General features: G+C 32.3%; 3 protein-coding genes and 1 non-coding gene across 4 annotated transcripts; 3 read left to right on the top strand and 1 right to left on the bottom strand.

The window, feature by feature from the left end:
* The first annotated feature begins 7,084 nt into the window (after positions 1-7,084).
* Positions 7,085-7,166, top strand: TRNAS-UGA (transfer RNA serine (anticodon UGA)). Its single transcript has one exon. It is a non-coding gene; the product is annotated as a tRNA-Ser (tRNA).
* Positions 7,167-9,063: 1,897 nt separating this feature from the next.
* Positions 9,064-15,096, top strand: LOC105957252 (autophagy-related protein 18g). The gene is made up of 9 exons (XM_012981183.2): positions 9,064-9,729; positions 10,687-11,145; positions 11,638-11,988; positions 12,176-12,415; positions 12,525-13,280; positions 13,366-13,523; positions 13,851-13,975; positions 14,406-14,570; positions 14,674-15,096. The coding sequence occupies exons 1-9, from the start codon at positions 9,565-9,567 to the stop codon at positions 14,676-14,678; spliced, it is 2,424 nt and encodes an 807-aa protein (XP_012836637.2). The 5' UTR covers positions 9,064-9,564; the 3' UTR covers positions 14,679-15,096.
* Positions 15,097-19,150: 4,054 nt separating this feature from the next.
* LOC105957251 (histidine-containing phosphotransfer protein 1) lies at positions 19,151-21,564 on the top strand. Its single transcript, XM_012981180.2, has 6 exons — positions 19,151-19,415; positions 19,632-19,762; positions 19,859-19,927; positions 20,236-20,307; positions 20,870-20,942; positions 21,157-21,564. The coding sequence occupies exons 1-6, from the start codon at positions 19,353-19,355 to the stop codon at positions 21,205-21,207; spliced, it is 459 nt and encodes a 152-aa protein (XP_012836634.1). The 5' UTR covers positions 19,151-19,352; the 3' UTR covers positions 21,208-21,564.
* Positions 21,565-22,820: 1,256 nt separating this feature from the next.
* On the bottom strand, positions 22,821-23,588 carry LOC148765369 (uncharacterized). Its single transcript, XM_088812772.1, has 2 exons — positions 23,252-23,588; positions 22,821-22,897 (listed from the first exon to the last, which is right to left on the bottom strand). Exons 1-2 carry the CDS (start codon positions 23,586-23,588, stop codon positions 22,821-22,823), a joined length of 414 nt encoding a protein of 137 aa, XP_088668898.1.
* Positions 23,589-25,219: the final 1,631 nt, after the last annotated feature.

Below are 25,219 nucleotides of genomic sequence, written 5' to 3'. Positions count from 1 at the left end.
AAAAGATTATATGTGTAAAAAACAATCTAATAAATTCTAATTTCCAGTAGATTTTATTGTAATGTGTCACGAGTATATCTATCAATAATATGGTAAAATAAATCTTCAAAATAAAATCCTTAATTTTTCTCCCCATTTTCGTTTGACCTAACAGTTACCAAATCTGACCATTACTGTAAATCCGAAAATTAGAATTCCATATCTCTGGAAATCGATTTCTTCACCCTTTCTTCAATGCCAAAACCTCTCCACAAATTGTGATGTTTTCCATTGGTTAAGTTGTCTGAGCGTTTGCAATTTACATGGTCGTTTGCTGTTTGGTTTGTTGAACCAATTTGCCCCCTTTTCGTTTGTGGTTTCCCAGTGTTTGTTGTTCGTAAACGACGGCTGGTATTTAGCGTTTGCTGTTTGGAATTCATACGATGGTCAAAACACAATTAAGTCTTGGTAAGCAATGATCATGTAAATTGTTTTTGTGATTCGTGTGTGCATTATGAATTTTTTTGTTATGCGTTTGCATGTTGGGTTTTCAATTTTGATTTTTGTTCTTTTTATTCATTTTGTGTTTTGTTCCTTTTTTTTAATTTTGCATTTTGATGTTTGCTATTTGTTTTGAATATTTCGATAATAATTTGAGAACTCTTTTTTTCCCCTAACAGCAAAGGAGGATGATGACTTCCAATCCCCAAAATTAATTATAAAAATTGAGGGGTTTGTTAATGTTATAACTTTGGTTATGTTTATTCTTAAACAAAATGTGAACTACATTTTAAGTAACATTTTTTTTTTGAGATCTGTTTGGTGTTAGACCTCCTTTTTATGTGTGTTTTAGAACCGGGTTTGCATTTTGCTCTTTACACATTGTTACTAATTCTCTGTTATGAGTTTGCTTTTTATAATTCTCTGTTATGAGTTTGCAAGTTGTATTTCAATATGTTCGTTTTGCATTTCTACATCTTAACAGTTTTGTTCAAAGACTTTTTTTTTTTTTTTGTTTACTTTGAAGAACCCATTTATGTTTTTTTTCATTTAAAAAAAACGATTTACTGAAAATTTTGATTTGCACTTAGTTGTGTTAAATTTCATAAGTCATCCTATTTTGAATTGCACGACAACCTTTTGTTTCTATAGACTAAAAAAGAAAAAAAAATGTAAATTGAATTTAAAATAAACAAATAGCGGGTTGCATTTTACTGTGCATTATTGAACCATCGTGTTTTTGTTTTTTGTTGTTCTTGTGGTCTGTATTTTGTTGTTCTTGTTTTATTTATTTTGTTGATGTTCAAGTGGCCTGCTATTTGTTTGCAGTTTGTTACTTGTTGCAATCGAACCATCATGTTATTGTTTGCAGTTGCTTGTTACACTTAGAATTTCTTAATTGCAAATTTCTATTTGAAATTTTCTTGTTTGCAGTTCCTTGCTTATACTTTGAATTCCTTGTTTGTAATTGCAGTTATTGTTTGCAATTTGCTATTTTTTGTTCATTTTTGCAATTTATTATTTGCAATTGAAATTCTTAGTTAGTTTTATTTTGTGTGTGCTCAAACAGCTACGTCAAAGAAAAAAAAATAAAGGTATTAAATGACTCTTCAGCGGCTTCTGAAGGGGGAAAATAAGTTATTACAGAAGATCCATCAATTCCACAATATTCACTCAAACCTCGTTTCACTTGTTCTCATCTACAACAGACATAAATTCGAAGAACACCACATTAAATGTGTTCAGCGAAGTTGTATTTTGAAGTATTTTGTACTTAACATACTAATTTGCTACTAGACAAAAATTAGTTTTTTGGTGTTTGTTATAACACTATTTCATTTTGTATTTCGCATTTTGAAACTATTTCATTTCGCATTTTGTACAAATGAGAGATTTGTGGGATTTGTTCCCTCAATTTCCAAAATAACTATTTTCATATAAATATTAATTGAGGGTTATTTATGTCTGTACATTAATAATTGTATTTTATTTTATTAGTCAAATGACCTACACATATATTCCATCTAATAGAATGGATCTCCACCTATATAAATCCATAATAAGGGGTGTCTAGCCAATTTCCCCTTGCAAAACACTAAGGCTCTGATTGGTTCATGGATTTCAAAATAAGGAAAATAAAAATGCAAAAGAAAAAGAAATCAAGGACTTTTGAAATCCCAATTGTGTATGGTTCCTAAGAAAAATAGTGATGAAGAAAATTATTTCCTCAGTTTCGTTTGGTTTTTAAGGGAAATTAATGGAGAAAAATACCAAGTAAAATGAAAATAAAAATGAATTGTTATTAAAAAAAACGGGGAAATTGACTAGACACCCCTTATTCTTGACTTATTTCGGTGGAGATCCTAATTGTTAGATGAATATAGGCGTAGATCATTTGACCCAAAAAATAATATAAATAAAATAAAATAATTAGTACATGGACCTAAACACACTCAATTAATAAGAATACAAATCTCATATATCTCTCTCTAATCTTACGTCTCTTTCTTCCCATATATATGTAATTTCTCATCTTCTCTCCCTCTTCATCTCGTGGCTCTCTCCTTTTTTTCTGAATTTTTTTTTCTTCTTTTCGTTTAGCATCTTTCCGATTTTTTTGTCCGATAAGCTTCTTTCTTTCTCTCCACCCCTTTCTCAATCACATTTTTTCGTTTTATTTTCTTTCCTTTGAATTCTATTTTTTTTTGGAATTATGTTATAGAGAAGAAACATGGGATTTTATATTATGAGAGGATTTTACGATGAAAGAGTTAAAAGCGGAACAAACAGAAATCGTTCCTTACTTGTAAAAGGTGAGTTTTGTAGCTCTTCTCGTTTTGTATTAATTTATAGTGAGTTATATGTCAATTTGTATTTTCTAATTAATTTTGGTTCAACAAATAGCAAAAAAAAAAAAAAAAAAAAATTGAAAAGGCAAAATCAAATTGCAGCATTAAACATAAACTGCAAATTGCAACCAATAACAGTAGATTTTTTTGCAAACTGCAAATTGCAATTTTTGCATTGACATAGTATTTTTTATAATTTTTATTGTTGTTTTTTGCATTTGTGTGATATATATTACTTTTTTGTTTTGTACTTTTATTGTTATTATTTGCATATCATGTTTTAATTTTGTTGTTTGTAATGAGATGATTCTGATTTTTTTTCTTTTCAGTTTGACGTTTGCATTTGGCGAATTCATAGGTAGTTTGTTGTTTACAAATTCTGTAATGCAAATTCAGTAATTCAAATTTCAATTTTTAGTTTGCTATTTGCATTTTGCGTTGGCGCTGCAGCAATGGTGGTTTTGTTACAGCCTGAGTTTGTACGATATATTCTATATTTTTTTTTACGAATTAATTTTGTTTTAATTAAAATTTGGAAGAGAGAAGTTTGGAAAAAAATTATTTGGTAGAGATATTTTGAGGCATTTAATTTAATTTGATTAAGCGTATTTCTGCCATAATAAATATAATTAATTTATTAAAATATGGAGATTTTAACTTAGATTTATTCACATAAATTATAATATAGAGGGACATATAGCAAATTGCCCCAAAAACAATTTAAGGTTGTTTTTGGACCATTTTTATTTCAAATTAAATTGTAACTCAAAAAGAGATAATTGTTTTTTATTTTAAAATAAATTGTAACCCAAAAAAGTGTCATGTAACAAATAAAGAAAAATGTAAAATAGGATGGATATTTTATGTGTGTAACATAGATGAGAGATATATGAATCGGACCAGGCCGGTCGCGGTCGGACTGACCCACAAGAAAAGCGGTCCGATCTGATGCCTAAAACCGGAAAATTCAGGAACCCGGTCCAAAGGTCAAAAACCCGGTTCGACCGGCGAAAACCGACGAACCCGGGAACCGGTTAATGACCCGAGTTTTCAGCTAAAACGCTTCGTTGGTGGCTGTTGGTGGCGGGATATTGGCGGAACTCGCCGGAGGTGGCCGGATCTGGGAGGAGTAGACAGGCGGTGGCCTAGATCTAGCCATGGGTGGCCGGAATTTGAAGGCTCTGGTGGTGGTGGGTGACTATAATAGGTTGTCTGGTGTTGGATATGGAGTGAGAAGAACAAAGAAAAAGAGAAGAAAGGAAAAAAAAATATATATATATATATATATATATATATATATATATATATATATATATATATATATATATATATATATATATATATATAAAAGAAAAAGTGGGTGTGGGGAATAATAAATATAATAGTTTATATATAAAAATAAAATAATAAAGGGGAAGAGAGTGTGAAAAACAGAAAATATATATAGAAAATATAAATTTAAAATATTAATATTAATAAAATAATTAAAATTTTCAAAAAATAAAAAAAACTCGGGTCAAACCCGGTTGAACCGGTCCAATCGTGACCTAAATGCCAATCCGATTTTGTGTCCGGTTCAATTCTGATAACATTGGTAAAGAAAGATAGAATGATACATTTTCCTCATATTATTTTAGGGAAACCCATTTCCTTTGGTAAAAAAATTACAAAAAATTTTATTTTTTTCCAAAAATAAGCTATTCTGGAGCTTTTAAGATGTTTTTTAAAAAATACCTCCACTTTATTCTTTAAGATTCTATTTGCTTCTTTACTAAAACACTCAAAATACAAAATTACACTCAAATACTTTATTATATGGGATAATTTTACAAAACCCCCCTCATCAGACCCCTCCATCTACGAGGAGTCCAAAAAAACTTTCCAATTTTAGAGGGTGTTTGGCTAAGCTTATTTTAAACAGTTGATAAGCTCTTACGTCAGATAAGATGTTTTTAGAGCTCATAAGTTGTTACATCTTATTTTTAGGATTAATTTTTAGAGTGTTTGGATAATGAGTTTATTTCCTATTTTTACTCATTATAAGATCTTAAATAAAAAGGTGGGGTAGATGTACTTATTTAAAAAGATCTTATTTGGTCTCCAACAGCTTATTTAAAAAAGAATTAAGATCTTTTTAAAAAAATATACCAAACACTTTGAAAAAGCTTATAAGCTCTAAAACATCTTATAAGCTCATTTTAACATTAAGCTTAGCCAAACACCCTCTTAAGCTAAATCCAAAATATTCTTAATTAGTAAGAATTAATATAGTTTCACAATTATACCCTTTCTTATAAGTCTCACCCCAAACCCTAAATCTTATACTCCTATCTTCTCTCTCCCTTCTCAATTTTTGATGTTTTGATTTCTCCAGCGTCTGCTACAAATTCTCTTCTCCATCTTCTTCACCAACAACACACTCTCTTCCCCCAACCTCACATTGTCTCTCCACTTCTCCCTCCGCCAGACCACCATTCGCTCACTAGGGTTTCGCACAGCGGCGCAAGAGAAGCGCAACTAGGGCGCGATGAATTTCGGGTTTTCGTTCCCGGGTAGTTCAAATCCGGCGTTTCCGCCATGGAAAACTACTATTCAGCCAGCGTCAACATCACTTCATCTCTCAACGGCCATAGATGTTTAAACCCACAACTTTCTCGTCAGATAAACATCAAAACAAGATAAGAACTTTTTCTCAATTTCTCGATTGGATTATTTATTATTAAACAAATTACATAAAAAATATTAGTCCTACATATGCATAAAAGAGGTGGGGCTGGAAGAGGAAAACATGTTGCTAATGGAGACGAGATTGATCCATGTTATTGAAATTCGACGACAACTGTTGGCCAGAGCCGAATTTGGCAATTACTGGATTAGATGGGTGCGATTAATAGTGGCAGCTTACGTTTCAAATAGTGAATTTATGAATAGTGAATTTACGATTTTTTTTCGTTTGTAATTCTTTGAGTTGTGTTAGTAGTGGATTACGTATATTTTTAGTGGATTTCGATAAGTTTGTTGTGGATTATGTTAATATTAAAGTGAATTACGTTAATTTTTCAATGAATTTTACAGTAATTTCACAGTGTTTTTCGGTAGATTCGTAGTAGATTCAGATGAGTATATAGTGGATTTTAATTTTCGTAACCCTGGTGGAAAAAAAATTGAAAAAAAAATGAAAACAAAGTGGTTTTCATGTTTATATAACTGAATATACATAGTGGTTTTCATGGTTATATAGTAGTTTATACATAGTGGTTTTCGTATTTATATAGTTGTATATATAGTGGCTTTTATGTTCATATAGCTCTTTATAAATAGTGGTTTTCATGTTTATATAGTTGTTTATATAGAGTGGTTTTCACGTGTCATCAATTTTCTCCTTCATGGAATAATTTGGGATGGCGAAGCACATGCAGAATAAATGAAGAACAATCATGTAAATTACTTGTAATTTTCAACTAATTTGTTTAAATCAACAAACAAATGGCACTGATTACTTACCTGTCAAATTTCCCCATTATTTAGTCAAAAAAATAACCCATAATAATAATAATAATAATAATAATAATAATAATAATAATAATAATAATAATAATAATAATAATAATAATAATAATAATAATAATAATAATAATAATAATAATAATAATAATAATAATAATAATAATAATAATAATAATAATAATAATAATAATAATAATAATAATAATAATAATAATAATAATAATAATAATAATAATAATAATAATAATGATAATAATAATAATAATGATAATAATGATAATAATAATAATGATAATAATGATAATAATAATAATAATAATGATAATAATGATAATGATAATAATGATAATAATAATAATAATAATAATAATAATAATAATAATAATAATAATAATAATAATAATAATAATAATAATAATAATAATAATAATAATAATAATAATAATAATAATAATAATAATAATAATAATAATATAATAATAATAATAATAATAATAATAATAATAATAATAATAATAATAATAATAATAATAATAATAATAATAATAATAATAATAATAATAATAATAATAATAATAATAATAATAATAATAATAATAGTAATATTGTTCTTTTTTAATTAGAGATGGTAAATGTGAGTAAAAAAACCTGACAATAGACATTGATTTTCATGGTTAAAAAAAGCGCTGCAATAGGGACCCGAAGGATACAATTTTATATACAGTGAAAAACTATACATCTCTATCTAAGTCAATATGTCCGAGTGGTTAAGGAGACAGACTTGAAATCTGTTGGGCTTCGCCCGCGCAGGTTCGAACCCTGCTGTTGACGATATTTGCATTTTTCAAAGCAAAAAACAATTCATTTTCCATTTTTTATTATAAACCGCAAACGTTCATAAAAAAAAAATATAAAATACTACCCATTTGTTGGGGATTAATTCCAACGCCATCTACAACAATTATCATTAAAAAATTTGATTTAACAAATTCCAAAAAAAAACAGATTGACATTGAATAGAAGGGAACATAAGAGATACACCTTCAGAAAATTTCTTTCAAAAGAATTCATTCAATAGTATTATAAGGAAATAAATCAAAACTAAGAAAATGAGAGAAGACTAAAGTTTTTCATTATACTACTTCTAGAATGCTAAGAAAAGATGAAAGATAAACAGTTGATGATGAATAAGAGAGGTGGAGAAACACAATAGAAAGAAAGATATGGGTGATTAGGGCTTACAGTAGTATGAAGAAGACGAATATAAATTGTTATTTCTTAAAGAAAGATTTAACAGATAATTAAGTTATGATTTTATTATAATTATTATTTATTATTTACATATGTAATCAAATCTTAGTTACTAGTTATTAATTATAATTATTAGTTTTTAATTAAGTTTTAGTTTTAAGGGTGTTTATGTAATTTTAGTTATAACCCATATGTCATACTTTTTTTATGAGTTTCGTACTTGTACTACGTGGCACATTTTTATTGGTTGATCTTCAATCATTTATGTTCGAGAAGTATAACACCTCTTGGACCCTAGACTAGACACGACCATGGGCCGGTTCCGGGCCGGTTCATACAGGTTCACGGTTCACTTTTTCCGGAACCGGAACCGGCCCGTAATATGTACGGTTCGGCGGGCCGGTTCGGCGGGCCGGGTCGGCCCGCCTGTTCAATCTGGTTCCGGGCCTATCCGGGCCGGTTCCGGGTCCGCCCGGAAATTTATATTTATATATATATATTTAAAATAAAAATACTTAATGGATAAATAAATTATAACAGTTACTTTTAAATAGAAAAAAACAAAAGGAAATAAATAAAATGACTTTAACTTAATTTTATAGGAAAAAATGGGGTGTGAGGGTGAACCGCCGGGCCGGCCCGACGGTTCACGGTTCACCAATTCATAGAACTGGGCCCGTCCCGGGAACGACGTGCCGGTTCACGGGTTCCGGGCCGGTTCACCTGTCAACGGGTTGGGCCGGATCATCAACGGGTCGGTTCGGGCCGGTTCCGGACCCAAAACCGGGCCATGGCCGTGTCTACCCTAGACACCCCAAACTTGTAACCACAAGGAGTTAAATACTATTTACCTTAATTTTTATTACTAACAGTCAATTTTTTTTAATATAATAGTTAAGTCATTTCTAATATACAGTAGAACATCGATAAATTAATAACCTCGCTTAAATAATAGATTTTCTCGGTCCCGACTTTGGAACAGCATGCTAAATTAATAATTCGCTAAATTTATAAGATAATACACATTCGAAAATTTTAAGAAGCCCCATATATTATATAAATTAATAATGCATTAAAATAATTTTTAAATTACATGGTTCGGTACATATTTTATAAATCTATGAAGGCACCATCAATCTCGTCCCTCACTTTTCTAAACATAGTTAGAACTCTCGATATAGTTTTTTCATAACTCAATATAAAGTCGTTCTATACCATTAATGCTTTAAGAGTTTCTGTTTGTGAAACGGGCTCTATAGTGCATTGATACAATGAATATTATAAAGTAAAAATATTTTAAAAAAATGTATTTATTGAAAATAATAATAAAAGTAATTCCATAAATTAATAAGTTATTAATTAATATATAAATTAATAATTATTAATTTATCGATAAGTTAATATTTCGCTAAATTAATGAAATTTTCACGATCCCAACAGTATTAATTTATAGATGTTTCATTGTGACTAAGAGGTTGTATTGGAATTTTCTCTCTTTTTTTTTTTTTAAAACCTTAACAAACAGGAATTTGTTTCGTGAAAGAATAAAAGTGAAATAAAAACATAAAATCTTTGACCTGGTGTTTAATTTTTGGCTAAAAATGAAAAAAGAAAAAAAGAAAACAAAAAAAAAAGAAAAAAAAAACAGGATAGATTTGGTTAGAGTGCAAACAACAAAAGAAGCGGAGGAGATCGCGTGTGGGTATACTAATACATCAAACCCACCCCCAATTTTAGTAACCAAACCCGATCATCTCTTCAAGTCAAACTCACACAAACAACAACTCACCGAATTGCAATTTCTCGCCGGTGTCGTCTTTTCTCCGGTCATCGTCAATACTTTGATGATCGATAGCGCCACGGCTGACACGTCGGCCTGTGCGACGGGGCACGATGGCGGTGTATTAGCCGGTGATTCGTCGCTGGTGGTTGAGAAAGGTTGAGAGAGATTTTTTACAGAAGTTTGACAGGCAAGTAAATGAGGAAGGGTAGGGGAAGAAACGGCAAATTGCTGCCTAATTCATTCAGAATTATTTCTTCGTGTATCAAAACCGTCTCTACAAATGCTAGCACCGTCGTTCGCTCCGCCGGTGCTTCCGTTGCCGCCTCTGTCTCTTCATGCGTTGACGATCGCAAAGAGCTGGTAACTGTTTTTGAACTGCCTTTTCTAGCTTGTTTTCTATTATTTTTTAGTTGAAATGATTTTTGTTTTCTATAGTACTTGATTTAAATTGAATTAGGGCGATTTATCCCTGTACATATAAATTTTCCAATCATTGATTTAATTACGTATTTTGGAAGATTTGCGTCAAAACTTCATTTAATCATCACCAACTGTAGCCGAAAACACGGTGGCCGTTTCTAACTTTCTGTGATTGTATTATCTAATTTGGAACTTTGCCTTCAAAATTCTGTGCAAGCAGTTTATTTACTTGCTCTTCTTGGCCTTAATGCTCTAGTTGATTTGTTATACTTGAGACGAGTTTCTATTGTTCCGTAAGTGTTTTTGTGGACTTCGTTTTCTTGATTAATCCGAAATAGCAAGATCTTTCTACATATAGCAGCGGTATTCACCCCTAATTAGATTCTGCAAAGAATGACTCTTCCGATGAAGAACTAATTATGATATTTAAAGGAAGGATTTTATGACTGGAGTTTCTTTCTGTGTTTGGTGTGCTACTTGAGGTTCCACTTAATGATTGTTAAATATATGAAGATCTAAATTTTTAAGAGATCTTGCTCCTAATTTAAGTTAGTTATGTTGATATATAAGTGAAGCATGCACCTATTTCATCCATGAATTTCATAACTCAATATTATACTTCATTCTTCATCATCTCTTTATTTTAAGATGAAAGCAATTGTAGCAGGGTAATTCATTTTCCTGGGTTGATTTTCAATGTTAAATTGACGTTTAGCCTATCAGTGATCTGGCTAGTTCTTTTGCAGGAAGGTTATACTCCTATGAAAAGTTTAGATGTTGATCAATGTTTATCTAGAACATTTATTTAGATATATTCGACATTGTCCGTTTGCACATAGTACTCTGTTATTTATTGAGTTTGTATACAAACTCTGAATTATCCTTTGTGTCAATCAGGTATTATGGGCTGCCTTCGACAAATTAGAGCTCAGTAAAACTGGCTTCAGGCGTGTCCTATTACTTGGTTATTTGAAGGGTTTCCAAGTCTTTGATGTAGAGGATGCCTCTGGTTTAAGTGAATTGGTCTCCAGGCGTGATGGGCCAGTTACCTTCTTGCAGATGCTTCCGTCTCCTGCAAATAGTGACGTTGCTGAAAAGTACAAATCATCACATCCTATGCTGGTGGTTGTTGGAGGGGACGAGGATGAAAGAATCACCCTGCCTCAGAATACTGGCCAAGGACCTGCCAGAAATGGTTCCGCAGAGTCATCTTCTTGGAAATCTTTTGACCCCCCAACTGCTGTTCGTTTTTACTCAATGAAAACAAACGAATATGTAAAGGTTATCGACTTCAGATCTCCTGTATTTATGGTTAGATGCAGCCCTCGTGTTGTAGCTATTGGTCTTGAAGAACAAGTAAGTATCTATCCATATAACATTTCTCTAGTGTACGGAAAAAAAATGTGCTCGTGGACGTGTAGATTTTTTGTGTAAGGAAGGCACTAAAATTTAGTAGTCGGGTATCTAAGGATGTTTAATGGTTAGATTGTATTATTGGCTTTGTATATCTTGTTCCTTCTATTTTGCATTTTTCCCTTCTGTCTGCCTACAGAAGGGAAAATGTGAGTTCTCCGAGTCGATTGGAAGTAGAACTTTATATTTGTAGACGAAGCAGATTCCCAACCTGTATATTAGTTACACTTACTGTTGCATATATGTATTACTAATAGATATGTCAGAGTGGGATCCTTACTAATAAGATACAATAAATGGTTGTTGTATACACTTTTTGAGAAGATATACTGCATTGATACAGTCCCTCGGATGGTGTATGTAGTTGATGTATCTGAACCAGATTCCATGTGAAACTAATGTAATGATCAAGGGCTGTTTATATTCATTTGGCAGGTATACTGCTTTGATATACTTACACTTGAGCAGAAATTCGCTGTTGTTACATATCCTGTTCCCCGATTTGGAGAGCAAGGGGCGGTTGTAGTCAACAGAGGTTATGGTCCAATGGCTGTGGGCCCAAGGTGGTTGGCTTATTCTCCTAGTCGTCCATTTCAGTCCAATACAGGTCGGGTGAGTCCAAAGAGCCTCGTCTCTAGTGTTAGTCCATCAACTTCTCCAGGCAATGGCACTCTTATGGCTCGTTTTGCGGTGGAATCCAGCAAACACTTAGCTGCTGGTATACTCACTCTAGGGGACACGGGATACAAGAAACCATCAAATTACTGCCCGGAGAATGGTGGATTAGTAAGTGCCAAATAGTGGTAATCTGTCTCTTTTTTTTTTTTTTTTTTTTTTTTTTTGTCATTTTGGTAATTCTGAGATAGAAGGTAAAAATTTTAGAGTGTGCCCTTCATTTGCTATGATACTTCAAACTGAAATTGGTTTGTCGATACTAATCTATTTTCTTATTGCTTCGATTAATTAATTGCAGGTATCTGTGAAGGACCTTGTTTCCTCAGAGGTTATATCACAATTTAAGGCTCATACAAGTCCAATAGCTGCTTTATGTTTTGATCCAAGTGGGACCCTTCTGGTTACTGCCTCAGTACATGGAAATAACATAAATATCTTTCGGATCATGCCTTCTCATGCATGCAATGGATCACAATGTAGTGACTGGAGTACTTCGTATGTGCATCTTTACAAGATTTACCGCGGGATAACCGCTGCTGTAAGTATATGCATGAAAGTACTTGTATTTTATTCTCTACACTTTACTCTTAATTAAGGGTCTCAAGTCCGACGTTACTTGGCCCTTTTGTTTTTGTTCTATGTATCAGGTCATTCAAGATATCTGCTTTAGTCACGATAGTCAGTGGATTGCAATTGTTTCTTCGAAAGGAACTTGCCATATTTTTGTTCTATCTCCGTTTGGAGGAGATGATGCTTTTCAAGCTTTGCATACTCATGTGCAAGGTACCTCTCTATTTTTAGCTTCAGCTCCGCCATGGTGGTCGACATCATCCTTCACTATAAACGAGCAACATTCTTCGCCTCCACCTCCTTGCACCCTCTCCGTGGTTAGCCGGATAAAATGTAACGACTCGGGTTTGCTTAATTCAGTAAGCAATGCCGCTGCTTCAATGGTGGGGAAGATATGGGTGCCATCTGGAGCTGTTGCTGCTATTTTTCATAATGCTAACTCCAAAACTTCCCCGGATTTTCATCGGAGTGCTACTTCACTACAAAATATCTTAGTTTATACACCATCAGGTTTCGTTGTTCAACATGAAATTCAGTCATCGGTGGGGATTGAAGTGAGTGATAATAAAACCGAGTCTTGGTCAGCTCCACCAATAAATCCACAGAATGAGGAGTTAAGGGTGAAAGTGGAACCTATACAATGGTGGGATGTGTGCCGACGATTGGATAATCTGGAGAGGGAAGAATGTATTTCTGTGATTGATGCCCACTCCAAAACATTTCTCGAAGAGAATGCGAGTGCTGTGGACTCGCCAGAGAGGTCACACTTGTATCTGTCCAATGCTGAAGTGCAAATAAACTCATATAGATTACCCATATGGCAAATGTCGAAGGTATTTATTTCTACTTAGATTCTGATAATCGTCATCTTTCATGATTATTTTTCCTCTAAATAATATGCAATTATCATACATACAGGTGCATTTCCACGTTATGGAACCTCCAAAAGCAGAATGCTGTTTTGGTGGAGAGTTTGAAGTTGAGATGACTTCTTCACATGAAGTGGAATTAAGACACAAGGATTTATTGCCAATATTTGACCATTACCCTAGAGCTAAATCTGGCTGGATTGACGGGTGAACACTTTATAACTTCGTGTTACTTATTTTAGGTCACATCTTGTTTGTTTGATTGATTCTTGACTTGTGCTTTTTTAATACACAATTGAATTTGTTTCTTCATAAGTTGTCAATTATGGTGAGTTTTCTTATTGGCTTCTGCATGCTGTTTTTTAATCGAGTTAGCATAGGAAAAGTTCGAAATATATAGGTCAGCAGTACTTGTTGGTACTAGAAAAAAACTGTACTTAATTATATGAAGACCCTTATCATTGATTCATGAAGAAGGCTCAGTGGTACTGGTTATGGTCCCAATTGCTATGTTTGATTCGGTTTCTTATGCAGATATATCCCGACAGAGGGGAGAGATTCCTCTGATAGTTCTCAAGCTAGAGAAAAGACGAACGAAGCTAGTATTATTTGTCACTCAGACCCGCCATCATTTAGTTCTACTGAAAGCTCTGAAGGAGGTAATATTTATATCCCCATCAATGCTTTGTGTAGGATTTTTTGCCCAGCTTTGTAATTATGAGCTTCTTTTCGTTCTCTCTGCAAAATGTGATTAAGGGCAAAAGTCACCATTCATAACAGCTTGTGCAAATTTAGTGTTATATACTGGTGGCAGAAACATTTTCTTCACATTTTCATAGATATAGATTATATTATGGATATTGGTTAGTCATTATGCAAGTCATATTTGATTTTTGGAAGAGAGATTAACATCATTCTCGAGGGGTTACTTCAAAAAAAAATATAATAATAATAACAATAAATAAAACCCGTTACTTGTGAATATGTTGAGATACTATTGGGTATAGACCATGCTTATATTGCAAATGCGATTCCACCAATGAACGTTGGCGAATACTTACACAGCTGGAAATATGTTTTTGCCTTCAGGGACAGAGAAAACAGTAGATTTTGGGCTGTTCTTCAAGGAAGAGTACTGCAATAAGAGTTCAACTGAAGTTGTTACTGATGAAGTCGAAACCGGTAGCAATACTCACGAGGAAAAGCCCGACGAAGAAGGATGGCTTGGTGGAATATTTGATTTTTCTGAAGAAGGTGAAATTTTCTGAAGCAACAATAAGATTGTTCCGTTTTTTTTGTCACCATTCTCTTTGTTATTACCACTTCAATGTGCATTTTGTTGTTTTTTCTGTTGCAGGTTAGTGTTTCTTGTTGACAAAGAAATGACCAATACACACTGATATTTAAGTAAATGAAAGTGGCCGAAGAATGTTGAGAGGACTAGGAGCGTGACGTTACATGCGGGTAACTTGAGCTCCTGCAGTTCCGTATGTATAGTTGTTTGTATATATATATACTCGAGAAATATCTGCAGAATTGAATCTTTGTAAAAAGCTGTGAATTGGGAATTTGGGCTCTGGATGCCCAATCATGTACAAATTATTGTTCATAAGTTTCTTTCAGTTTGTGCAACTATATTTGTATAGAAATTGTGTGATAGGTTGTCATTTTGATTTATTTTCTTATTGCTATATCATCACAAGGTGAAATCTTTGGTACAATTTAATTGTATAAGGAATGATTTGGAATGAATTATGATATAGGAGGTGCATATTTATAAGGGGTTTTTGTATATAAGTCCCTAACCAAATATTTTTATTATTCTATGTTTAGGGGCTATATTTCTTTCACCAATAAGCACATCCCTTTAATATCTATTATAAATAAGGGTAAATTACACACACCCCCCTGAGGTAAGCTTAAATAACTGTAAGGTCCCTGTGGTATCGATAATTACACTCAGCCCCCTGAAACGTAGTCAGAAACTCTAATGGGATAATGAATTGGATACGTTATTCCGACAGGGTTCTAACGGACTATTGGTTTCAGAAAGTGGTGAAGACAACAAATAGCTATGGGGTGACATGGCTCCCCGAACATTCCCGAACATTTCTTAAATCACCCATAGCTCTTTGTTGTCTCCACCACTTTCTGAAACCAATAGTCCGTTAGAACCCTATCGGAATAACGTATCCAATTCACTATCCCATTAGAGTTTCTGACTACGTTTCAGGGGGCTGAGTGTAATTATCGATACCACAGGGACCTTACAGTTATTTAAGCTTACCTCAGGGGGGTGTGTGTAATTTACCCTATAAATAAAGGAAAAATTTATGTAAATGATAAAATTACCCTTAACCTTTTACACTTAATGCTTAAGTGTAACCCCAATTTAATCAATTTTGACTACATAAATTCAATTTTTACCTTTTTTAAACTTTTTTTTTGAAATTATTTTTTTGCCGCTGGTTTCGGCGTTGACTTTTTCGATTTTTTTATTTTTTTTTTGTCTGTTTTTTCCACTGTCGGTTTCCATGATGTTCAAACGAAAAAAGACGAAGGAGTATGAAGGAGATTATGAAGGAGATCAAGACATCTAACAATGCTATTGAGAAGTTTGATGTATCACTAAAAGTTTTGAATATTTGCCTGATGGCGTTTAATGAATTGTTTGATCATAATTAACAATACATTAAAAAGTCAACGATTGTGGAGACATGTGATGAAGTAGTCGATCAATTGATTGAGATTCGTGTTCTTAGTATCATACATGGGAACAAATCCTTTTTGAAAAAAATTGATGGCATCAAGTATAGATGGGAAACGGAAAAAAGATAGAGCCACAATTATTGAAACCTTGAGGACAAGATTCATTTCGAGAGGTGTGGAATGTTACGATATAATGATTAGTTTATTATTTAATTATCGGTTTTGTTAGAGTTTAAATAATTAAATAGAATAGTATATTTAGGTTATATATACATGACCATTTGTTTAGTAGTTAGGACTTAGGAATATTAAGTATTTAGATTAGGATTTTAGGGTTTTTCTTATCTTTAAATAGTTATATTGTGCTAAAGTTTTATTGGACATATAAATATTAAATAATGATTTTCTTATGTTTCGTAAATAATTTTATGATACCCAAAAGAAAGAATGATTTTCTTACGTTTCGTAAAGAATTTTATAATACCCAAAAGATCGTATCAAAATACTAGAGATATATGTCATTGTATTCTATTGACATAAAATTAGTTTAAACAAATTCTCCAAAATATTTCACCTTTCCATAAAGTTACTTTTTTTTTTCTTTGTATTATTCTCATAGAATCAGTTCTTCCAAAACAAGATGGGCATCAAATTGTATCTTTATCTTTCAACTTGATAATATATTTTAAATAAGTTACATCTACTTCCTCTAAGTTTAATTATTCTTATAATTATATCTCCTCTAACTTGGAAAACTACGCATACATATTAGCTACCACTTCCTATGGACCGTTGGCATTTTTGAACTTTCATTTTTAACCGTGGCTAAATATTAAGTAAATTCTATAATCCTCCCCTGAGATTAAGTATAATTCCATATAGATCCCTTATATTTTGAAACATACCAAATACCTCTTTTAATGTTTAATTTTAGGGTAAATTACACCCACACCTCTGAGGTATGCTTAAATAATTTTAAGGTCCCTGTGGTATTGATAATTACACTCACCCCCCTGAAATGTAGTTAGAACCTCTAACGGGATAATGCATTGGATACATTATTCCGATAGGGTTCTAATAGTCTATTACTTTTAAATAGTGGTGGAGATAATATAGAGTTATGGGGAGTTATGGAGTGACATGACTACCCCAATATTTCTTAAATCACCAATAACTCTTTGTTGTCTCTACCACTTCCTGAAACCTATAGTCCGTTAGAACTCTATCGTAATAATTTATCCAATGCATTATCCCATTCGAGTTTATAACTACGTTTCAAGGGGGTGAGTGTAATTATCAATACTACAGGGACCTTAAAGATATTTAAGCATACCTCAGGGGTGTGGTGGGTATAATTTACCCTTAATTTTAAGGACAAATTTGGATTTGAACTCATTAAATAGTATTTTCATTTTTATTAAAATACATTTAAAATAAAAAAAATAAGAAAAGTAATTACATTGAAGAATAATTCTAATCTTTTGTATATAAAATAATATTATTTTTTCAATGTTAATAATAATTATTTTGTATACAGTAGCATAATTGTTTTAATAATTATTATTGTGGAAATAAAAATACTATTTCCTAAAATTAAATTCAGTTTTATGTAAAATGTTTAATTAAATGAGATCTTTGTAATATTTTTATTTTTAAAATATGAGGGGTCAACATATGTGTCACACATAGCTCAATATTTGGTCAAAGATAAAACTATAAGTTCAAAAACGTCCACGGTCAAATGTGAGGTCAAATGTGAAGTGTTAGCTATTAAATATGTATGCGTAATTTTCAAAACTAGAAGGTGTCTAGCTGTAATTGCACATAATTTTAGAGGAGGTAAATGTAATTTACCCCTTTTATTTTCTTTTTGGAAAATTTATATTTTTATATTATTTTTTTGCCCAATATAGTTTTATATTTATGACTGTATGCAAATTCATTATTTTTTCAAAATATATACACGCGGTTTATATGTATAAGGAAACTATAGAATGTAATTTAAATAAAAGGGTCTACTACAAATAAATCAATTTTGATTTCTAACCCAATTTTGATTACAATTTCGTCTGTCGCTGCCGTTAAATTTTCTTTTTTCTGCCGCAGCTGACCGGCGGTCAACGCCGGTCTCCGACGGCGTTGATTTTTTTTTCTTTTTCTTCTTCAACATTTTTGGCATGTTTAAAAGTAATATTGTTATGGTTGACAGTCATATCAACTATATTACTGTTTAACACAATAATATTAAATATATTATTGTTTAATACAATTATATTGTTTATAATACTCTATAGCACAATAATATTAACACAACAAACATCACTATTATTGTCTAATGGAGTAATATTATATGTTGACCGTTTAATATTTATGTGGTGGACAATAATATTACTGGCAACCACAGTAATAATGACAATAATATTATCGTCAACCACAATAGTATAATTGTGTATTTGTGTTTACAGTAAATTATTATAATAGACAGTAATAGTATTATGTTAATCGGTCAACAAATCAAACAAAATAAAAATGCAAAAAAATAATAAAATTGATGTAGTTGACAATAATATTATTGTAGTTACAGTAATGTTACCGTCAACGACATTAATATTATTAATTGACAAGTCAACAAATCAAAATAAAGAAAAGAAATAAAAAATAATAATATTGATGTGGTTGACAATAATATTATTGTGTTTACGGTAATACTATCAACGACAATACAATTACGGCGTAAAAAACAGGGGGGAAAAATCAAAAAAAGTCAACAACGGAAAAAAGAAATCAAAAAAATAGTTTTAAAAAAGAAAAAATTAAAATTGATTTTTGTAATCAAAATTGAAGAAATTGAAGTTAAATTAGAGTTACAATTAGTAATTGAGTTTAAATGATGGAGGCTAGTTTTATCATATACATTAATTATGTATATATTAAAGAGATGTGTTCATTACGGAAAAATTATATATAGCTCGTAAATCTAGAATAATAAAGCTAATTGGTCAGGATCTACGCATAAAAACTCCTAGATAAAAAATAATAAAAAGTTAAAAGTAATCATTGTTTTAATAAATAATAATTTAAAAGAAATTAGTACCATTATATATATATTATTCGTAAAGAAAATAGTAATTAATAATGAATGAGTAATTGGCTGGCTCCCTCACAGCTTTGGCAAGTCAATTCTTACGTTTCAATTACACCCCATCCCCGTTATATATATATGTATATATAATCGTCTGTCATTTCTGAGGAGATCTGCAAGTAAGTGACAGAAACAACACCTTTTTGATTGCGTTATTTGTACGGAGCTTCGAGCACGTAGTAGCTATGGCGACTGTGGGCCAGTTGCAGAAACAGTTTGTTGACTTCTCCACTTCTCTCTACCGCGAGGTATTATTACTCTAATTTTTTCATTTTATTTTTTTCGTTTTATCTTTCCATTAATTCAGTGATTTTCGAGATAAGGAAGATACAATTACAGCCGAACTTCGTTAATTTGTTGTTTCCAATCTCTTTTTCCATGACAAAAACACTGAAATTCTGGATGAATTTCAATTGGTTCATTCAATTTTGGCCAATCTAATTTGTGTGTGTTTGATTTGAAAGGGGTTTTTGGATGATCAGTTCATACAGCTACAGAAACTGCAAGATGAGAGCAATCCAGATTTTGTATTCGAAGTGGTTTCCCTCTTTTTTGAGGATTCTGAGAAGCTTCTCAATAATTTGGCCATTGCCCTGTCAGTTTCATTTCAACTTTATTCCTAGTTTTTTTAACCCCCTTTTTTATTTTATTTTACTAATTGATTTTTTTTGTTTTTTCTGAAATTATGTAGCCAGCAGCAGGTTGTAGATTTTAAGCAGGTCGATGCCCATGTTCATCAGTTCAAAGGCAGCAGTTCCAGGTAATAACTTTCTCCCCTTTCTTCTTTCTTGTTTTTTGTGTGTGTATCTGTGGTGTGTGTGTGTGTGTGTGGTTTCCTTATCCTGAAGAAAAGAAAATAATCTTTTCATATCTAGTATTTCATATACTTCTTTTCTTTTGCTGTAATCAGCTTATACAATTTATTTAATTTGCATAATGGGTGCTTGTATTAACAAAGACTCAGATCTGGCTGTTCTGTTGAATGGACTAATTATTTTAGTAGGGTTGTTCGATTCGCTCTATTTCAAATACATGACATTTGGTTGCTTTCTTTTTGAAAAATACCAGCATAGGTGCACACAGGGTGAAGAATATGTGTGTTGCCTTCAGAAACTTCTGTGAAGAGAAGAACCTCGACGGGTGAGTTCAACTTTGCTATGTTATTATTAATCCCATCGATGAAATTGTCTATTCGCACCAGATATCCGGTGGCTTATTGCTGAAAAAAAATTATGTCTTAGAAATTAGCCATGTTAGTCGTTGTACCTAATGGATTGTTTATATGCTAGTGGTATGAACAGTTTTGATTTGTTAATTTGGCTAAGACCACATTGAAACTTTTGCGGGAAATGGGATAAAGGCAATAGCTACTGGATGCAGATGTATACATTATGTTTTAAGTATCGTAACTTATTGAATAACTTGTTCAGTCAAAAGTTACTCTCGGTATTTGTTACAATGAACTATTATGATTTAATGTAACTGATATTACTCTATGAAAGTAAAATCGTGTCTCGGATTCCATGTTCAGTTTTTAAAAATGTAAATTTCAACATAAAAGGTATAAGGTATAGTCTTCAACTCACAGTACATTCCTTGCTTGGATGATATGAATGATGCTAATTCTGGAGTTTGACTCGTTTTACATACTGTCGTTTTTTTTCGAGTAGGATATTTTATAGCTAAGAAAGTATTGGTGCAGGTGTTTGAGATGTTTGCAGCAAATAAATCACGAGTACTGTCTTGTCAAGAACAAGCTCGAAAACGTGTTCAGGGTAAGCATTCCTGGATCTTCACATTTAATGATGAACAATACTTTACGCTTAACATCGTTTTGTATGTGATTTTGTTACTTCCAAACGACCAAATTTGAATTCATATCTGAATCATTTTTTATTAACTTTATTTTACATAATTTTCTGGATAGAATTTAGATTCTGTTTGTAATCTCAACACTGAATTGTAATGCCCTGTTTTAAATAAATGTAGCTGGAGCGACAAATCTTGGAAGCTGGTGGAACAATCCCGTTAATAGCATAACTCTCGAGCTATATTACAGGGTAAGAACACAGAACGGGGCTCTGCTTTGACCACTAGCTTTTGTGTTAGATTTTAGATTCAAATATGTCTGAGTTGAATGGGCTGTGTGATTAAAATTACATGTTTTCTTGATTCCAGCTCTCGTTTTTATGTTTTCTTCTATATTGGCATTTGTAATGTTGCATGTAGCTGTTAATTATGTTTCTTCTACTCTGTTCTTCTTTGGTTTTGGTTTTGGTTTTGGTTTTAACTTTTTAAGGTTGTAGCCTAGTACTGTTGATCTTGTAATTTCAGAAAGAGAACTGATTACGAGGATTGTGGTTCGAGTAATCATTTTTCTTTTTAATTTGTCAAAAATCGCAATTTGCTTCTCTTGATGCGGTGGTGTTGATGCTACACCTCGGTGAAATACAAACCTAATTAAGTGTTTTTTTCTTGAAAGCGGCTGCCATAATTTGAGACGGTTAATTTCGATTTATGAGATCCTGGAATTAAATGAGCTGCAGCAATGGTGTTTATGTATCAAGATTCTATTTTTAGGGCTGTCTTCTGATTTAGCACTATCTCAACCAAGTTTATTGAAACTTGTTGCTGCCATTTAGGGCCTTCACAGTTGTATTTTATTTGACCTTTGGTCAATCTTTCTTTCAGAATACTAGTACTTCACCCGCGCAATGCACGGTGTATTTATTGTGAAAGAAAATATTTGATAATAAAAAAGCTCTCGAAATAGTAAGATGAATGGTTGATATACAGTACAGAGAAACATAAATGTATTAAAAAAAATTCTCATGACATGGTGAATTAATTAGTTAAGCCAAAATAACTTTGTAAAGCTAAACAACGAAGGTTCAATATACATATAAAAAATGAATGCATCGTTGGTACCAAATTTGTACAACTATAACGACCAATTAATTCAAATTCTTAATTTCTTCCAAACAATTATTGTTATGGGTTTGAAAACAATTGTCCTAAACGCGTGTAATGAATTTAATACAGTGCGAGTGTCCTGCATATTTTGTATAGGAGTTATACGAAATAAGTAACATGTTACCAAAACAATACCAATATAAATGTTTAATGAAATAAAACCATTTTACACTAAATTACATGTTATTTAATATTGCATACAATTTTATATAGTTACCTTCATATACGCTGAAAAACATCATTGTATACCACATTATAGTAACGTTGGTTGTATTCTCGGATTCTGATTTGATAAAACTCTTTATGCCACTTCTACTCTTAACTCTAGAGAGTAAGACATATCGATTCTTAGGAAATGTCGAATCAAACGATTTGTCCTTATTTCAACAAAGGAAGCAAATGCTTATTGACTAGAAGCATTTTTTTTTTGTCTTGGTCCAATTTCAATACTAAACAAGTCCGAACTAATTGAATATTTGTATAAAAAATCCCTCGAATTGGTTTTCCATTGTCATAAATGATATAATCGACAACTCGAAGTTACACACATTATCCCTTTCCTGCAACAGAGTCGGGGGGGGGAAAGCGTTGATAAAGTTATATCGTTTGTTATTTCATATAGATCCAATTTTTTTCATTTTTTGATTCCTTATAATTTTGTTTTCCTGTTCCTGGTTGTATCAAAACGCCGCTATGTCGACAGCAAGATATAGAGTTGTCTCTGACTGAACACATGTCTGAGCATGTACAGTCCTGCCTGAGAAAGAATATGCCTTAACTTTTATTGATTGTCATTGCAAATGAGACCATCGGCGGACACTGACGTCGCTGGAATTTAATAGGCAATGCATAGTTGGACGGTACCAACATCATTCGAGGAATGAACACCATATTGCCAACATGTTTAACGGTGAGGATCTTGCAGCTGAGAAGGTGTTTTCACATATTAATAACATGAAGCCTGATTACATTGCACAATCCTTTGGCCTGATCAATATTTCTGATGAGCATAACGGGAACTCCTCTTTTCAATGTCAACCTGCGGTGGAATTTCGGAGCATGATATGGTGTTGAAAAATTCAGTGGAATAATAACTCCTCTTTGCACATACTGTCGTAGCTGAAATAGACCTTCTTTTCTTCAGTTATGATCGACAAAAAATGATCATTCACAAAACCGACACTTTCGTTAGTCGGTGCAAGAATTGCCATGCCCTCGAAGTACTCAAGAGTGAACAAGTTGCTCACCAGATTGGGATGAACAAATTCGATAAGATCCAAAAATGGATCTGCAAAATCACGAATTAGCATGTCATTAGAAATTTCAATTGTAGCATCATCATCATCATTGACATTACCAGCATCGCCATTGCCGATTATCAATATCCATTCCGCGAATTCTCTTATTTCATCTGCATTGGTGGAAGAGGAGGACGACTGAAGTCCCATGTTCTTGCGCAACTTCATAACCGTACACTGTCTTCACAACGGTGATTAATTGATTGTAGCATGAACAATGTATTGTCTCGATGCTTTCAACACAATTGGTAGAATTTGCAAAAAATCCCCTCCAAGACCATCCACCGTAGATCTGACCTCCACCACCATAGTCGTCATCGCCTCCTGCGCCGCCTCCATAACCATCCCATTATTAACGTCGCCTCCACCGCCATAGTTGCTCCATAGCCATCGCCGCCTCAACAATGGTTAGAAGTGATGGAGAGGGAGAGCGAGAGAAAGAGAGACGAGAGAGGGAGAACGAGAGAGAGAGTGAACGAGCGAGAGAACGAGAGAAACAGAAACATGAAGAAAATAAGAAAAATAGATCAGAGAGAAACGTGTAGAATTTATGGATTTAGGTTAAGGGCAAATTTGGGATAAAAAAAAAGTAAAGGATGTGGGTCATATTTATATTTATAAAAAGGATTTAGTTCAGAAAAAAATATTAGGATTGTATCCCATATCTAATTATGCTTCCAACTAGGGACCTCTAGCATATTAACATTATAGATTTATCATTTATAATTATATAAAATATATATTTAATTAAATAACTAATGGGGTATCACTAACAACACAAAAGGGGATTGATCCACCCTTATTTACCCAAATGAGTTGGGGGTTCTCACTAATTATCACTATTTATTAACTGCTTATGACTCGAGTGTTGAAGGATATTAATGTTATGTTGAATTTAAAAAATGCACTTTAAAAATAAGCTTATCAATGAGTACTTATTCATAATGGGGTTGAGATAAAAAGTTGTTTTACAAAAAAAATCCACACATTGTTCAGAGGTTTGTAAGAGTCTATAATCGCCTATCGCATTGTAATATGTTCCAATTTCATCATTTAATTTAATTTAACTTCAATTTTGATCCCAAATTTCACAAAATATTAAATTTTGACCAAAAACACAATTTTGAGTATAATTTCGCTCGTCGCCGCCGTTGACCGCCGGTCTCCGGCGTTAATTTTTTTTCCTCCCTGATCCGCTGGTTTCTGGTGTTGACTTTTTGATTTTTTTTTCCTTGATTTTTTTTCCGCAAGTCTCCGGCGTTGACTTTTTCGATTTTTTTCTTTCTTTAACATCTTCTTGTCAACGACAGTACAATTACGTTAATGTACTGTCAACAACAATATAATTACGTTAATTTACTGTCAGTGACAATATAATTATTATTAATGACAATACAATTACGGTCAACGTTTAGCCGCGGGCGTAAAAAAACAAAAAATATCACTAAAAAAATCAACGACCGGCGGCAAAAAAATAATTTCAGAAAAAAAAAGTTTAAAAAAAAATTAAAATTGGATTTTTGTGGTCAAAATTGATTAAATTTGGATGACAATTAAGAATTGGGTGTAAAGGGTTGGGGTTAATTTTGTCATATAAATTATTTTTTTCTTTATTTATAATACATATTAAAGGGATGTGTTTATTGACGAAAAAAATATAGCCGATAAACCTAGAATAATAAAGATGGTTGACCAGGAACTTATGCACAAAAACCCCATTTAAAAAAACTACAACATTTATTGTTGTCATGATGCAAGTAATAATCGGATGAAGCATCAAA

Source organism: Erythranthe guttata, chromosome 14 (assembly GCF_056151865.1).
Source record: "Erythranthe guttata isolate IM_541 chromosome 14, IM_541, whole genome shotgun sequence".
Classification (NCBI taxonomy): Eukaryota; Viridiplantae; Streptophyta; class Magnoliopsida; order Lamiales; family Phrymaceae; genus Erythranthe; species Erythranthe guttata.
Note: the sequence above shows the minus strand (reverse complement) of the source record. Positions and strands in the feature narration are given on the sequence as shown.

Bases quoted from the DNA above. Each gene is read 5' to 3' on its own strand.
- LOC105957252 (XM_012981183.2), top strand. From the start codon at position 9,565: ATGAGGAAGGGTAGGGGAAGAAACGGCAAATTGCTGCCTAATTCATTC. The intron at 11,989-12,175 runs GTAAGTGCCAAA...AATTAATTGCAG, and splicing joins GCCCGGAGAATGGTGGATTA to GTATCTGTGAAGGACCTTGT. The intron at 13,524-13,850 runs GTGAACACTTTA...TTTCTTATGCAG, and splicing joins AAATCTGGCTGGATTGACGG to ATATATCCCGACAGAGGGGA.
- LOC105957251 (XM_012981180.2), top strand. From the start codon at position 19,353: ATGGCGACTGTGGGCCAGTTGCAGAAACAGTTTGTTGACTTCTCCACT. The intron at 19,763-19,858 runs GTCAGTTTCATT...GAAATTATGTAG, and splicing joins AATAATTTGGCCATTGCCCT to CCAGCAGCAGGTTGTAGATT. The intron at 20,943-21,156 runs GTAAGCATTCCT...AAATAAATGTAG, and splicing joins AGCTCGAAAACGTGTTCAGG to CTGGAGCGACAAATCTTGGA.
- LOC148765369 (XM_088812772.1), bottom strand. From the start codon at position 23,588: ATGGGACTTCAGTCGTCCTCCTCTTCCACCAATGCAGATGAAATAAGA. The intron at 22,898-23,251 runs GTATGTGCAAAG...ATTCTTTCTCAG, and splicing joins GGTCTATTTCAGCTACGACA to GCAGGACTGTACATGCTCAG.